Source organism: Anolis sagrei, chromosome 4 (assembly GCF_037176765.1).
Source record: "Anolis sagrei isolate rAnoSag1 chromosome 4, rAnoSag1.mat, whole genome shotgun sequence".
NCBI classification, from domain to species: Eukaryota; Metazoa; Chordata; class Lepidosauria; order Squamata; family Dactyloidae; genus Anolis; species Anolis sagrei.
The window spans coordinates 135,763,308-135,781,135 of NC_090024.1; the positions used below are offsets into that span (position 1 = coordinate 135,763,308).

Genomic DNA, 17,828 nt, shown 5'->3' on the forward strand with positions numbered 1-17,828 from the left:
ACTTGTGGTTTAAACTGAGCTGAATACCCATTTAGCACAAGTTGTATGCTTGGTGAAATGATTCAGTTTCAGAATTCCTGTGGCTCAACCTAGACTAAGATTTTACATAATAATTAGGAAGCAGTTATATTAAGTTTTTATGAATTTTCTTTGTTTCTGAAGCTTGATCACAATGAAAACCAGTACATAAAGGAGAAAAACTAAAGAGATGGTAGCCAAGTATGAGATCAAATATGGTTAAACCTTGGTCTTCTTTCTCCTTCAGAATATCCATAATTGTCAAAGGGGATTCAAAGAAGCAATGCACTGCCATGGTGTGGAAGAGATGGACAAGAAGGGATGCCCACTATTTTTCACAACCATAAACACATTTTGATTCATTATATCTCATGTATTCACTGGCCTAATATTTTTCATTCCTCCGTGTTGGGTTGCCATAGTGAACAGACCAGATTATATGGCCTTCAGAAGTTTACAAAAAGTCCATCAAAATATTTATGGAAATATGTGCAGCAGTGTCTGGGTGCTGTAATTTCTGTTAATCTTCTTTCAACCTTCTTTAAAATTACTCTGTCCCAAGGACACAGCTTTTGGGCAAAATATTTACCGTTTTATGTTGTTGTTGTTCATTCGTTCAGTCGTCTCCGACTCTTCGTGACCTCATGGACCAGCCCACGCCAGAGCTCCCTGTCGGCCGTTACCACCCCCAGCTCCCTCAAGGTCAGTCCAGTCACTTCAAGGATGCCATCCATCCATCTTGCCCTTGGTCGGCCCCTCTTCCTTTTGCCTTCCACTTTCCCCAGCATAATTGTCTTCTCTAGGCTTTCCTGTCTCCTCATGATGTGGCCAAAGTACTTCAACTTTGTCTCTAGTATCTTTCCCTCCAGTGAGCAGTCAGGCTTTATTTCCTGGAGGATGGACTGGTTGGATCTTCTCGCAGTCCAAGGCACTCTCAGCACTTTCTTCCAACACCACAACTCAAAAGCATCGATCTTCCTTCGCTCAGCCTTCCCTAAGGTCCAGCTCTCACATCCGTAGGTGACTACAGGGAATACCATGGCTTTGACTAGGCGGATCTTTGTTGCCAGTCTGATGTCTCTACTCTTCACTATTTTATCGAGACTGGACATTGCTCTCCTCCCAAGAAGTAAGCGTCTTCTGATTTCCTGGCTACAGTCTGCATCTGCAGTAATCTTTGCACCTAGAAATACAAAGTCTGTCACAGCCTCCACGGTTTCTCCCTCTATTTTCCACTTTATAGCTTCTGGTTTTTTGTTTTGTTTTGTTTTACAATAGTGGCATCTTACTTTTTTTTCAATTCTGTTATCATAACGGATGTGGAAAGAATTTTGAAACAGAGCATGCAATCTTTATATGTCATATGGGTTCATATCTTCTAGGAACTTTTTAAGAAATAGTGGTTGTCTTGCCTTTCATAATATTCTCAAAATACATAGAGTTCTTTAGCATAAAAACCTAATGAGGATCCTATAATATTATTTGAGAAGACTTTGCGAAGAGAATAACCATGGGCATGAGTGTGTCCTATCAGCAAGTAAAGACATATAGAAACCTAACCATGAAAGAAGATAAAGATGTCAGAGATATACAGCTTTTACTGACCCTCAGGGAATCTACATATTTTCTTTTCAACAGATTTTAATCAAAAACTGCACTGGGAGTTTTCTCAATTATAACAGAGTAGATAATTTGGCCTTTACTTTACTTTTGGATGTGTTTAGGATATTCAGGTAGGACACAATAAGAATATTCTGAATGCCCAGCCATATTGTAGTTCATAGTTGAGTCACAGAGATGAAAGATTCAGGAACTGCTCCTGAGATAGTCCTCTCTGGAAGTTTTATTCCATTCTGTTTAACCATGGGTTCAGCCCATGGAGCTGAATAATGAGAGAAAAGCATTTTTATACAGCACATCATCATCAAATATGATCACTTGTGGCCAAATATGATTGTCTTCCAGAGGTAGAATCTTGGCAGTGACACCATAAGGGACTACAGAGACTTATTCTGTATCCCCATGTCTTTCACATGGTCTTTCTGCATGGCCTTCCATCTGGACATAGATTTCCAGGTGGAAGGCGGTTCCAACAATGGTAACTTGACATGCCTTCTTCTTGGCACGTTTCTCCCTTTTGCCCTCTATTCATGACTCTTCAGAATCCATAGCACTGTTGGTAGCAGCTGATCTTTAGCTAGAATGCTTAAAGGTCAGGGCTTCCCTGGGAGGCCTCTGTGGTGGAGGGCACACAACACATATGCAGTAGATGATTGTCATAAAATGCAGAAATAGTTGCTAACTCCCTGAACAATTATCAGTGATTGGTAGTCTACACACCAATAGCTTGAATCTGAGGCAGTATGCCTTCATATCATATTGCCAGGGAATAATAGACAAAGGTCACAGTTGTACTCACATGCTACTTGTAGACTGGATCTATGTGACTAAGACTCCATCTACCATTTATTGAACTTCAGAACTAGTTTCTAACTGTGGGAAACAGACAACAAACTCACAAAAGTGTACAAAAGAAAGTCCTTAATCTGCATCAATGCTATGTAGTTTGTGTAGTTTCCATCTGGGGCTCAAACCAGACCCAGAATTTCCTATGTAGTAATCTGCACAATAAAATCACTTTCTTTGCTTAAACAGTAATAAATGGTCAATGTAGATTGGGACCTTAGCTGTCACTTTGGTGACATAATGATTGATTTTTTAGATTGACAGGAAACACAAATTTGCAAACTCCATAAAAAGGGAAGTCATAGTAGTGAGGGACTCCAATATTCATAAAGTCTGCTTTGTGAACATTGATGTTTCTGTTTTAGTAGAGGTGCAAGGGCCCTTCTACATGAACCATATAATGCAGTTTGGCCACTAGCAATGTGTGCCGCAGCACAGATTAAATGAGAAACAGGACATTTAAAAAATCACAAGAAAGTCTGATGTAAACCATAAAATGCACTGGAGCTGAATTAATATATTCCAGATCAGGGTGAAATCAGCTGCTCAAAATGGTGGACATATTGTAGAGACACCCACCCTACTGAAGTGAAGGAAAGGATCCAGAATAGGGGCTGCCGAAAAATGCTCAAAGGTCATGACTTGGCAAAAGGGGACTAATCAAACCACTTTTAATTGCCCCCCCCCCCCCCCACACACAGGCACACTTAATATGCCTTTAGTGCACTGATGCGTATACCAATTTGGGGTGGGGGGTGGGTACAAAGCAGTTTGAAGCCATACAGTAATGTGGTTACTGTAATCATCTTCATGGCCTCAAACCAGTTCCAGCCCAGTTAATCAATCACCCACTCAGGAAAAAAAAGTTCCTTACAAACCAGTTCCAAGCTGGATAATAATGTCAGTGTAGAAGCGCCCTAAAAGTAATGTGTTTCTATGACACCTTTTGAACAGTCCAAATATATAACTCTATGCATGGCTTTGCAGTACCGATATACAGCTATCAATATAAGCAATGAATCCTCAGTTTTAACATCCCAGAAACATTAGCAGACTTATTTAAATATATATGTAATATATGGCAGCCACAGTTTCAGATTTTCTACATTAAATATCAACTTTTGCACCCCTCACTTCAAATGTCCATGTTAAGTCAAATCTAAGTAAAGTCATTAAAACCACTAATATCCACATGGATTATGATAATTTTGCGGTCAAGCTTTGCTTTAAGTCATTCTTTTTTCCTAATAGCTATTGAATAGTACTATTTCCCCATTTAATTATAATGACTTCTTCCTGGTTCAATAAAATGGTTAATCCAGCAATAATTGGATCAAGTTCTGAATTGAATGAAGTAAGAGCACCAAGAAGCCATTTGCATTTGGATATGTAATAATGTGTTGAGGTTCAAACAATAAAGACAGAACATTGACTATAGTTCTTCAATAAGCTCCCAAACCTGGACAAAAGGTGTGGTAGTAATAAAGTGACAGATTAATTCTTTTATGCCTGTCGAACAATCAATCATGTAAATAATAGAAGGACGAGGGCGGAATTGGAGCATCACAGAAATTATACTGGAGAACTACAAATAACAATTACCTCAGTTATTTTTCGAATCTACAACATTCAGGACATGACCAGCATACATAAATTCTACACACAGCCCACCACTGAACGAGATGACATTCAAGGATCTACTACAATGAAAATTCTTTCTCATTGATAGTATTGTTTGATTATATTTTGAGTCATAGAATGTTATTTCCGGTGGTGAAGCATGATTAGAGGATAATTTACTATCCTATCAGGAAAACATATATTTAAAAACCTGAAAATAGTTCATTCTCTCACCTGTTCTCTTGATTGAGTGTCTTCCAAACAATTGGGAAGATCATGGGAACCAGAAGCGGTCTTGTGGTTCACAGGAAGGTTTGGATCCGCAACAGAAAACACAGGAATGAGAGGCCGGAGAAATCTGAAATCACTGGTCAGGGATCCATTGGTTAAACACACATCGTATTGATAATTCCTGGAAAGTGAGCCACTCTGGGAATCAGTACAGCTCTCTGGAATAGCAGGCGGGAAGTGAGGAGGAGCAACAATAAAACTGCTTCCATGGTCTTTCTTGCACATTTTGATTCCAACAAAGGCAACAATGCAAAGTAGAAACACAAAAGAGACAGATGCCAGGCAGATCACTAAGTACATGGTCAAGGTTCCCTCGTCTTCATGGTCCTTCTGATGAACATCCACCACTTTCAGATAAGGATCAGAAAAGCCATTAACGAGAAGTACATTGAGTGTTGCAGTGCTGGTCTGAGGAGGGTCACCATTGTCTTTGACCACAATAATAAGCCTTTGTTTGCTGGAGTCACGTTCGGTCAGTGGTCTCCTGGTTTTCACTTCTCCATTCTGGGCTCCTATACTGAAAAGACCTGGGTCTGTAGCCTTCAGAATTTCATAGGAGAGCCAAGAGTTCTGACCCGAATCCCCATCCACAGCCACCACTTTGGTGACCAAGTAGCCAGCCTCTGCCACTTTGGGAAGTAGTTCATTGCAGGGGAATGTGCTGTTCTGAAGAGGATACAGGAAGAAGGGAGCATTGTCATTTTCATCTATGACCACAACTTCAACAACAGCATCAGAATTCAGAGGTGGAATACCACCATCTGTAGCCTTCACTGTAACTCTGAAATTTTTAATTTGCTCGAAGTCCAAAGATCGGAGAGCATAAACATTTCCAGTTTCAGAGTTGATGGAGATGTAAGATACAGCATGGTTAGCTCCAATCTCTCCAGGCAAAATTGAGTAGGATACCTTGCCATTCTGTTCCGTGTCTAGATCAATGGCATGGACTGAGCCAATTAGTAATCCTGGAATATTATTTTCTTGCAATCTCATTTCAAATAAAGGCTTTCCAAAAACTGGGGTGTTGTCATTCACATCTGTTATCTGCACATGAATAATACTTGTCGAAGTGAGTCTAGGAGAGCCCCGATCCATGGCTGTAATGGTGACATTATATTCGGAGACCTTTTCCCTATCCAAGGGATACTGGATAACAAGTTGGTAAAAGTTATTTTGAGTAGCCTTTAGTACAAAGGGAAGTGTCATTTCAACAGAACATGCAGTTTTCCCATTGTCTCCAGAATCCTCATCTGTGACACTAAATAGTGCCACCACTGTCTCCAGGGGAGAATCTTCTCGGATGATGTTCTTAAGGGAAATGATTGAGACTTCTGGGGCATTGTCATTCACATCCCCAACCTCTATGAAGACCCTGCACTGTCCAGAAAGGCCTCCATCATCAGTTGCTTTGATACTCATGTCATAACTTGTCTCTTTTTCATAATCAATATCTCCTAACACAATTATTTCTCCAGTCATTTCATTCAACTGAAACAAATTAAGTATTTTTTTAGGCACTCGATGGAAGGAATAGGTGATCTGAGCATTTGTTCCGAAATCCAAATCTCTTGCTTCCACTTTGGTGACCAGTGTATCCCGAGGACTATTTTCCTTTAATCTTACTTTGTATTCAGATTGTGTAAAATGAGGAGAGTTATCATTGATATCCACAACTTTAATATTTATTTGAACTGTGCCTGTTCTTTGTGGTACCCCTCCATCAATAGCCATAAGTGTCAGTCCAAACAATGGATCTTTCTCCCTGTCTAAGACTTTCTCCACAATGAGATCCACATATATGCTTCCATCTGTATTGTTTTCCACGCCCAGCTTGAAATGCTCATTGGGACTGAGAGTGTAGTTTTGGATGCTGTTTTCCCCCAGGTCCTCATCTTGAGCGGATTCCAAAGGAAATCTCATATATCTAGGAACATTCTCAGGAACTTCTAGGTCAAATTTTTGTTTAGAGAATATGGGAGGATGGTCATTCACGTCTTCTATGCTTATGTCAACACTGTAGAACTCTAAAGGGTCCTCCAGCACTATCTGAAGACGTAGTAAGCAAGGTTCAGTCTGGCCACACAATGCTTCTCTGTCTATTTTGTCATTTATGAGCAGATTCCCAGACTGAGTATCTAGGTGGAAATACTGCTTAGAGCTTTTGGACACCAGCTGGGCTCTGCGAGCCGAGAGCTCCCCAATTCCCAGTTTCAGATCTTTCAGCACATTTGCCACAAGAGAGCCACGTTTCTTCTCTTCAGGCACAGAATAAGAAATTGAAGCACACATCATTCCAGAAACAGAGATTAAAAACAAAAGGTACAGACCTTGTTTGTTTCTGAAGTAGCCTTCCATGTCTTTAGCCTCCTCCAGGTAAGATCTTTACATTCTTCCCTTAGATTATTGTGAAAATTATTTTTGTTCTGCCATAGTTAATGCTCTGCTATCGTTGATGTTATATTTCTTTCCAAGCTAAAGATCCTTCTTCCCTCTCATTCAGATCTGTCTCAGCAGCACAGCTTTCCTAGTTCAGTCTGGATAGTGCAAATTTCTAAATTACAATGACTTGGGCAATACTGCCATCATGTGGTCTACTTGGAAAATACATCACTATTGCATATACCTAGAAGTGATTAAGTTTACAAGTACAGCATACTTGTTTAGCTCTTATATCAAGTAAATTATCAATATATTGAACATTTCTTCCTTTTATGTGGATAAAGAAGAATAGAATCAGAAAAAGAAACAAAATATAATAATTGAAAATAGTTTCATAATAAAGGTACACCCATCTCGATTTTCAGAAACATAATAATAGCATATTAGAATGTTTCTGAAACTCATATAATTCTCCTTAGAATAAGGTCACATAAAAATGAAATAAATTATATTATGTTCCCATGAATTCACTTTGTTTTAGAATCTGGAATATAATAAATATGAGGACAGAAAGTGCTAAAACTGAAGAGATGGCAGATAGCGTGTAATCAATTACAGAGGTCTACCTCCTCTGTTCCTTCCTTATTAGGGATATCCAAAATTATCAAATAAGATTCAAAGAAGCTGTCCACTAAAGGAATACTATGTTTAGCAGTGATCGACTAGAAAGGATATGCATTATCTCTCATAACTACAATCACATTTTGCTTCGTGGCATTTTTTAATTCATGGTCTCGTGATTTTCACTTCTCTGTTTTGAATTCCCACAATAAACAGACTGTATTTCATGTCCTTCAGAAATGGACAGAAAAGCTAAGAATCCTGTCCAAAGTTTCTATCCACTATTTCCTTCTTTGTCTGAATCTTGAGTCATCTCCAAAGGAAAATGGATATTTGTGGAGGTTTCTTCAGGTACTGTACAAATTTGAACTTCAAATTTGTACAGTTGCACAATATTTTCCAACATTATTTCAGAGAGTAACATACAAGGATTCTTCTGACCACACAAAGCCTCTCGGTCTATTTTATCATTTGGTAACAAATTTCCAGAGTGAGTATCCAGCTGGAAATACTGCTTGGAGCTCCTAGAAACCAAACTGCTTTGACATCTACATTCAAATCTTTTAGTATATTAGACTCACTATTCTTTTCTTTTGGAACTAAACAGAGTGAGGGTTCATCCCTGACCCAACCACTGAAAAATGCATAAGAAACAAACAAATTTGCCTGGTATGTTGGTATATTTTCATTTTCTCTCCTTCTGCCAAGGAATACTGAAAACCAAGATATCCCTTTCCAAAGCAGCTACTGCAGTTACCATTTCCTAATAGAATCACTGAATGATAGAGTTGGAAGCATGCAGGTAGGCCATTGACTCCACCAATGATTCAATGCAGAACATCTCCATAAGGGTTGCCCAGAAGAGAAACCCTAACACTTCTTTGGGTAATTCATCCCATTGCTCAACTACTTTTACCATTAAGATGTCCCTTGTAATGTTTAATAGTAATCTACCTTCTATAACTTAAAAATATTGAGCTGATCCTAATCATTAGAACAGCAAAAAAACAAAAAAAGTCTGCACCCTTCTCCCCACAACAGGACTTAAGGTATTTAAAGAATACAATCATATCATCCTTCAGTATTTTCTTTACCAGGTTGAACATGTCTAACTTCTGATGTGCCTTTGGAGAATGACCATTTATTCCATTTCTGTTTGCCCCATCTATAGTGTCACCTCTATGATGCTGAACGAATATTAATCCCTGACCTGACCAAACCCGGCAAAAATGTCCTCAGAAGCACTTTATCTTCCTGCTGGTGCAATCAAACCCTATTTTGTCCCCCGGATCCCCTACCCTGACACATTACATTGCCCTCTCACCCAGTGTTTTTAAAACATTTTGAAGTTTAATTCTTTGCAACTGGCCCAGCTCACTGTGATAATTTTTCTGTGTTTAAATGTTCTGATTTTATATTGTTTTATATTGTTTGATCTGCATATTTATATTTGGTTCTGTATTTTTTTGTTGTGTTCTTGTTGTATATTGTTTGATTGTACTACTGGGCTTGGCCTCATGTAAACCACCCCGAGTCCTCTAGGGGAGATGGTGGTGGGGTATAAATAAAGATTATTGTTATTGTTATTGTTATTGTTATTAACTTCCTCAACTTTCAAACTTTCTTCATATGTTTTGTTCGGCTTAATTCATACCATCCTTTTTGCCCTTTCTGAACTCATTCTATCTTATCTATATCTTTTGCTGATGAGGCCTTAGTAGTGCAGAATATAAGGTGAGTTTTCCTTTGGTGAAATACAGCTGAAGCTTTTTCTGCAGAGTCCACTATAAACACTTCACAACAGATGCATGCAAATGTCTATCCATCTCATCACATTAGGCTGAGGATTTGTCATACATCACGACAAATCCACAGGAGTTCCAGCATTGGGAATCCATTGCTCAATGCCTCTCATCACACAACTTACCCCAACCACCATCCCATGGAGGAAGCGTCACTGTCCGGCTTCCCCCCATTGCTCCTAAGGCAACACAGAGAGCCTCTCATGTTTCCGTGGCAGCGGTGTGCTCCACTTTCCTTTCCTCTTTATAGTCCCAGATTGGATTCATGTTTTCACTCAGTCAATAAATTCACTGGTCGGAAATTGATGTGCATTATGGGAAGGGCTACGTGGTGAAAAGCGAGAAGAAGTGGCGTAGGACAGGCAAATCAGCCATCTGCTGACAGTCACCAGGTCATGTTCAGAAACCTTTTGCTGTTGCTGAATTTTTCCCAATCCCAACATGGAGCTAAGGGGAGCTCATTTGAGGTCAGGACCCACAGTTTAAGAAGCAGTTATCTAAATCATTGAAAAAGATGTTGAAAAGTGATAATAACAGAATGGAATTTTTGAGCTTTTTCTCCAGTTTGAAGTGCATCCATTGATGATGGCTCTTAGAATAATGTTTTCCAGCTAATTATGGATCCATCTGATGGTGTTTCCTTCTATTCCACAATTAATCAATTTGCTAAGCAAACTATTATGGGCAATATTTCTTTTGATGCACTTATTTATGGGAAAAGATACAACAGTTTTTGGTTTCTGTCCTTTGTTGCTGAATCCTGCTTTTATCAGTGAAGAGTTGTTGCTGTTGAAAATGAAAACATTTTGAAACATGTACCAGACATTCCCATCCTCCAAGTACCATTGCTTTTAAAGGTTGCTTTTCCTATGTTCAAAATACATAGCATTCTTTAGCATAAAAACCAACCTTTTCCCTTTTAACTTAATTTATATTTGCTTTTCAACTGCGTTTCATCAAAAATTTAATTAGGATTTTTCTCCATTTTTGACAGTAGATAATCTAAACGTTCCTTCACTTCCTGGTGTGTTTAGGATGCTTAGGAAATGCGAATTAAGAGTGTTCTGGACATTCAGAACACTCTTAATTCGCATTTCCTAAGCATCCTAGCCATATCCAAGTTTATAGCTTCAGGCACAGAGAGAAAATATTCCTGAATTGCTCTTGAGATTATAAGGAGTACAGTATAATCCTGTTAGGAAGTTTTATTCCATTCCATTATTTAAAAATTATCTTTCACTTATACAGTAGAAGCTGGGTTCTCTTAATAGCCAGATAATCTGTGAAGATTTATTGTTTCTTTCTTACGACCACATCACAAAGGGCAAATTTCGGCAGCATGCAACAGCTCCATCTTACTTCACCCATGGAGCCCACCAGATCCCATCAAGTGACACCGGCAGGGCTCCATGGGTGAAGTAGGGTGGAGTTGGTGCATCTTGCAGCTGGGGAGGGGGGGGGGGGAGCTGCGCATTCCACACTTCCTCCCATGAGATTGCCCTCAGCTAGAACCAGGCGATGCGAGGTGTGGGGCACCAGGTTCCACACACCCTGCCACAACACACAACATTCTCGGTGGCTGTGTGACAATGTTATTATTATGTGTCTTACAACCTCATCAGATGAGCTGATTTGCCCATTGTATGCCACTTGTTCTTCACTTTCAACACACAGCCCATTACATGATGCACAGGGACTTCCGGCTGGCCTTCATGGCAAAAGTGGAGAGCAAATGATGTAAGCCACTGCCACAGCAACAAGGGCTTCCGGTGTTGCCTTTGGGGTAATGGGGGCAGGGGGAAGCAGCTATGATTCCCCCTGTGGGATACGGGTTCAGGTAAGTCAGATGATAGTGAGTGTGGAGCAATTGGTTCTCCCCGCCCTATGGAGTTGTCATGATGCATAGCGAATCCATAGCCCTTTGTGATGGAGTCCTTAATGTAACATGTTTCCAGGACACCCTATGAATATTCCAGATTTGCAACTATATGCATGGCTGTGTAATACCAATAGGCATAACATCATTTTTCTTTACAGTCGTGGGTATAAACAATGACTCCTCAAGTATTATTATCCTAGGAAAATTTCCATACCTATTTAAAATACAGGTAATATGTAGCTGCCATGTTGCAGATTTAATTCAATCAAGTAGCCTATATCAATATTCAAATATGTCAATGGCATTTCAAATCAGGGTTTTTGAAACCAATAACAACCATTTCAGTTCATAAAATGTTGTTGCCAAGATGCTCAAGGCAATCCTGTTTTCACCCATCATTTTTTCTAGCTATTAGAGCCTTCAGTGACGTGGAGTAATGGGCGTTTCTATGGAGAGGTGTCCTACCAAGCATTTAAATTTCTCAATCAAAATCCTGCTTCATGAGCCCAGCATGGTAGTTTCTTTTAAATAAATTAAATATTAGGAATTCCCCAATTTCACGATATCACCACTTTGTTTTTCCTATCATTCCTCCTTCATAATAATCTCAGCTTTTGAAATTGCACTACTGCTAGTTTTTTAACTTTGTTTTCCTTTTTTTAAAATCAACTACAGTAAGTTCTAGTGCATAGTAGATTTTGGTTATCTAAGATTGAGTGTAAGGGGATTGAGAGGAAAAATAAAGAAGCCCAGATGAGTGGTGTCTGCCTTAAGGTCAATGCCTTCTGTTGCCTCTAGAGATGGTTGAGCTAGAGCCAGGAGGAGGTGATCCTGTGTGATGGGAGTTAGTAAATTCTCCATCTTCTTTTAAGACAGGAATCTCACACAAAAGAAGATGATTCTATACGCAAGAAGACAATTTTCCCCATTTCACCCCATTTTTCACTGTTTTCCCCAGCTCAGTTTGATGAAGTTCTGTGAATCATGAAATATTATATGTGGTGGCAAAGCATGGGAATACTTTCTCATCACACCATGTGAACTCATAAAAAAATATTTTAAAACTTGAAAAAAAAAATCATTCTCTCACCTGTTCATTTGATTGACTGTTTTCCAAACAATTGGGAAAGTCCTGCGTGCCAGAAGAGCTATTGTGGTTCACAGGAAGGTTTGGATCCGCAACAGAAAAAACAGGAATGAGAGGCCGAAGAAATCGGAACTCACTGGTCAGGGATCCATTGGTTAAACAAACATCATATTGATAATTCCTGGAAAGTGAGCCACTCTGAGAATCGGTACAGTTCTCTGGAAGAGCAGGCGGAAAGTGAGGAGGGGCAACAATAAAACTGCCTCCATGGTCTTTCTTGCATAATTTGATACCAATAAAGGAAACAATGCAAAGTAAGAAGATAAAAGAGACAGATGCAAGGCAGATAACTAAATACATGGTTAAGGTTTCTTCATCTTCAGGGTCCTGCTGATGGACACCCACTACCTTCAGATAAGGATCGGAAAAGCCATCCACCAGAAGAATATTGAGTGTTGCAGTGCTGGTCTGAAGAGGGACACCACTGTCTCTGACCACAATAATAAGCCTTTGTTTGTTAATGTCACGTTCTGTCAGTGGTCTTCTGGTTCTCACTTCTCCATTTTGGGCTCCTATGTTGAAAAGGCCAGGATCTGTAGCCTTCAGAATATCATAGGAGAGCCAAGAGTTCTGACCAGAATCCCCATCCACAGCCACCACTTTGGTGACCAAGTAGCCAGCCTCTGCCACTTTGGGTAGTAGTTCATTGTAGGGGTGTGTGCTGTTCTGAAGGGGATACAGGAAGAAGGGAGCGTTGTCATTTTCATCTATGACCACAACTCGAACAACAACATCAGACTTCAGGGAAGGGATACCACCATCCGTTGCCCTCACTGTAGCTTTGAAATCTTTTATCTGCTCATAATCCAGAGATCTCAGAGCATAAATATTTCCTGTTTCTGAGTTGATGGAGATGTAAGAGACTGCAGGGTCATCACCAACTTCCCCTGGCAAAAGTGTGTAGATCAGTTTTGCATTTTGTTCTGCGTCCAGATCAGCAGCATGGACTGAGCCAATCAGTAGTCCTGGAATATTATTTTCTCGTATTGTCATTTCAAATAAAGACTTCTCAAATACTGGGGAATTGTCATTGACATCAGAGATCTGCACATGTATTGTTCTTGATGAGGAGAGCTTAGGAGAACCCCAATCAACAGCTGTGATAGTGACGTTGTACTCGGAGACTTTCTCTCTATCCAGGGGACTTTGGATCACTAGCTGATAGTAATTCTTCTTTGTGGATGTTAAAACAAAGGGAAGGTTCATCTCAACAGAGCATGTCACTTTGCCATTGTCTCCAAAATCCTTATCTGTAACACTTAAGAAAGCAACTACTGTGTTCAGGGGAGAATCCTCTTGAATCATATTTGTGAGGGATATGACTGAGATTTCTGGGGCATTGTCATTCAGGTCCTCAATCTCTACTAGGACCTTGCACTGCCCAGAAAGTCCTCCACCATCAGTTGCTTTGATGCTCATGTCATAATTGGTTTCTTTTTCATAATCAATTTTTCCCAAAACAGTTATTTCTCCAGTCATTTCATTTAAATGAAACAAATTAGGAATTTTTTCAGACACTCGATGGAAGGAGTATGTGATTTGAGCATTTGATCCAAAATCCAAATCTCTTGCTTCCACTTTGGTGACCAGTGTATCACGAGGACTATTTTCCTTTAATCTTATTTCATATTCAGATTGAGTAAATTGAGGGGAGTTATCATTACTATCTAAGACTTTAATATTTATTCGAGTTGTGCCTGTTCTCTGTGGTATCCCTCCATCAACAGCCATAAGTGTCAGTCCAAAGAATGGGTCTTTCTCCCTGTCTAAGGCTTTCTCCACAAGGAGATCCACATATATGCTTCCATCTTTATTATTTTCCACACCAAGCTTGAAATGCTCATTGGGACTGAGGGTGTAGTTTTGTATGGTGTTTTCCCCCAGATCATCATCTCTGGCAGATTCCAAAGGGAATTTCATATTTCTAAGAACATTCTCGGGTATTTCTAAGTCAAATTCATGTTTAAAGAATTTGGGGGCATTATCATTCACATCTTCTATCTTGATCTCAATGCTATACAGCTCCAAGGGGGTTTGGAGCACAATTTCAGATTGTAGTAAGCAAGGCTCTGTCTGGCCACATAAATTCTCTCTGTCTATTTTGTCATTTATCAGCAGATTTCCAGACTGGGCATCAAGAAGGAAATATTGCTTAGACGTTTTGGATACTAGCTGAGGTCTTCGAACAGAGATCTCTCCAATTCCCAGTTTCAGATCCTTCAGTACATTTGCCACCAGGGATCCAATTTTCTTCTCCTCGGGCACAGAATACTGAATTGAGACACACAATACTTCAGTCACAGAGAACAATAGCAAAAGATACAGACCTTGTTTGTTCTTCAAACAATCTTCCATGGTTCAGAATTCACTCTCCTCTCTTCAGTATCCTCCCCAATATAATGCTTCCACAATATTATTTGACTAAAGTGCAGATTGCTCCATTGAATGTTATCTTTTCATCGCAGAAAATGTGGCTGTATTCTTGTTTCAGAGGGACCTCCGCTGTGAGCTGCTGTGTGTGAATCGCTTCACCAATAAAAAAAAATCCAAGCAATCCTTTTGCCTATGCTGCCACCATGTGGCTGATGAAAAATAATTCAGGATACATATTTTTCATTGAAAGGCAATTTAGAATACAGGAAGCTTAGCAGTATAGGGATAATTACGCATTATTTAGTAATAATAATAATTAAAGATTGATTAGCATAAGATGATATATAAATGAGAAAACAGTCAATACCCTTTCCATTGAAAACTTCACTGTACCCACATTTTAAACACTTCCTTTAAACATTTTTGTTTCCAGATTTTTATAAGCATAATGGTTTATGAGCAGACAGATAAGACCCAAATAATGGTGTAACATTATGTGACACTGATATTTTAGCAGCAAAGAGCCATTTAAGTAGTCACTCCTGCACCAAAGTCAAACTTTAGTGATACTCTCACTGTTTCCAGATTTTGCAGATAACAAATTGTCCCTAAAGAACCTGTTACCTTTCTCCCTGTGATAGATTTTGGGAAACAACTCTCCTATTTATGCTGGGAAAATATAGAATGGACAGAAAAGGACAGACAGATTCATAAACTTATGAAAGATACCATGTGGAAAACAACACCATATTTACTCTCTGTATGACCGGACAAAAAGTTACACAAGTGGAAATTGATAATGAAAGATTAAAAAAAAAAGCACAAAATTGCAAATACTCATGAAGTTCTGGAGGAAAAAAAGGGAGAAAGATGCCTCGGAAACCAGAACTCGCTGTTCAGGGAGCTTCCTGCTAAACACATCCTATTTTTAAGACTGGGAAGAGATTCTGTTACAGATTCCATTTGTAGAGGCCAGTTTCTAGAGTTTCGCTACCATTAACATCTCTACCATTAGCATCTCTACTCTTAGAATGCTTAATACAGTATTAGTTGCAGCAACCTAGTTGTAAGTGAGCACAAACCAATGTGAGTACAACAGAAAATGTGGCAGTTGTGTTGTGCTGTGAAAAAAATCTTCTTTTATTTTGAATATTGCTCAATTTTGGCTTAAACATTTCTCTGGAAAATGTTAAGAAAGTGAACTCAACATGAGGTTGACAGGTCCAATGACACAGACAACGAGGAGAGAGGGTCTCCCCGCCCCACCACATTTGACAAAGAGACACCATAGAGAACACCCCCACTGGTTGACATCAACTGACTGACTGAGCTGAGAGGATGGAGGGGAAAGAAGGGAGGAATCAAAAGATGCAAAGGAATAGCCAAGCAAGCAAGGTTCAATTCTTATGTGCCATTTAATCAGTCTGATTATTTTTCTGCACATTACATTCACTAGCAAACACTTTTTTTTTTGTTTCAATGTTTTAAAAATTGAGGACGCATGATATTTGATGGCACTTGACTGGAGCAAATATGACACTCTGTACTTTGAAAGGTATTGAACTGCCTTGGCGAATGAAGGACCTTCTCACATTGAGGTCAAGGCACATCTTCTTCTTGCTTCTCTGTGCTGCCAGCATGCTGACAGCACGGAGCCTCCCAAAGCCCATCAAATGATGCAGGGCTACTTCCAGAGGGGCTCCAATGGAGCACAGAGAAACATTGCCCAGAGGAGTCAAGCGTACACCCGACTCCTCATAGAAGGAGCTGAAGTGGAAGCGGGAGGAAGCAAGGGACAATGGGGGAATCTTGTGGAAAGAGATAACACGTCCCCACACGACCCTCAACTGTAAAGGAATGTAGCATGATGCTGCCCATGGTTTCCCCCACTCTCCCCTGCTGTCCCCCGGCTTCTTTCTCTCAGTGTGATGAGGTCTTCAGAGCTTTTAAAGTTCACAGTAAAATCTGAGCAGATTCATTATCCCATGAAAGTCACCATCTCTTACTGACAGAGAAAGACCTCTCTAGAATCCTACCTACTGCAAGGAATAGATAAGTTATAGATATTAATAACAGCTATTTATGGTTCAAACCAGACATATTACAAGAGATGAGCAGACTAAATATGAATTCAATGCAGGTAAAAAAAAAGTTGTTTAAAAGTATGAAATAACAACAACTACTACTACAAATGTGTTGTATTTAGAATGCAAAGAAGAGAGAATGTGGTAAACAGGGGTTGCATATTATAGCACAGAAAAATGATACTAAAAGCACACGGAGTATATTCTCTGCTCATATCTAGCAAGGCATGTAGCTTTTTTGTAAGATTCTGAATGCGTCAGAACAAGCCTGAGGCTTCAGTTACATCTATAACCAGAATATTATCTCAACCACTACCTCTCTGTGAGAAACACATTCTTAGTCAACTATACACTGGGGTTCACAGGGGATACATTGGCTGTCACAAACATCCTCATGGATTCAGAGGTCTCCAGCAAAAGCAGATAGCTGAAACTCTCTCTCTGGCAGCCTTCTTTGGTGAAGAATGTATGTATCTGCAAGAATATCTTCCAACCAAAGAATACCAGCTTTTATTACTATTACAGTGGTGACTGATTGGTGGCAGATGTTTATTACTTGGAGGGAGAAAATTCATTATTCTATTAACTGAATACAAGCTGTACTTAAATGACATACTATTTGGTAATCCCCAGTGTTAAAATATTTATTCAATACAGGCAGTTCCCAGCCTACAAACATACATTAATTATTCTATTAACTGAATACAAGCGGTACTTAAATGGCATTAATATTTGGTAATCCCCAGTGTTAAAATATTTATTCAATACAGGCAGTTCCCAGCCTAGAAACATGCAACTTACCAATGTCTCAAAGTTCAGAACGGTGCTCAAACAACAGGAAATGAGTGGAACCTACTCCTGGGAAGGGAAACTATCCCTTGGAAGAGTTATCATTGGAAAAAGGTGTCTCCACTGGAGCTTTATCGCCACTTCTTGTTTCCACAACAAGCCAAATTTTTAAACATCCAATTATTATAGGGACACAAAGTGAGGTGACGTCTACTGAACAGGGGCACGGACAGCAAAAGAAAGGGAAATAAAAAAAATGACACTAGTAATATATCACCTGCAGATGAATTTCTTTTGCAAGGACTTCAAATAAACAGATAATTCCAACACTGTGCTTCTCTCTAGCACAAGTGTACACA

General features: G+C 39.5%; 1 protein-coding gene across 14 annotated transcripts in view; it reads right to left on the reverse strand.

Annotated features, from left to right (window-relative positions):
• LOC132774264 (protocadherin beta-16-like) overlaps positions 1 to 17,828 on the reverse strand; it is a 143,751-nt gene that overhangs the window by 25,821 nt on the left and 100,102 nt on the right. The window contains exon 1 of one of the 14 annotated variants that reach the window (XM_060774195.2): positions 12,167 to 14,214. The exons of 12 other annotated variants lie outside the window; for them this stretch is intronic. In XM_060774195.2, coding sequence (XP_060630178.2) covers positions 12,167 to 14,143 — 1,977 coding nt within the window. In that variant the 5' untranslated portion in view covers positions 14,144 to 14,214. Of the gene's footprint in view, positions 1 to 4,338; positions 6,717 to 12,166; positions 14,215 to 17,828 lie in introns of those variants that run through there. One more of the 14 variants, XM_060774191.2, reaches the window with a different exon arrangement.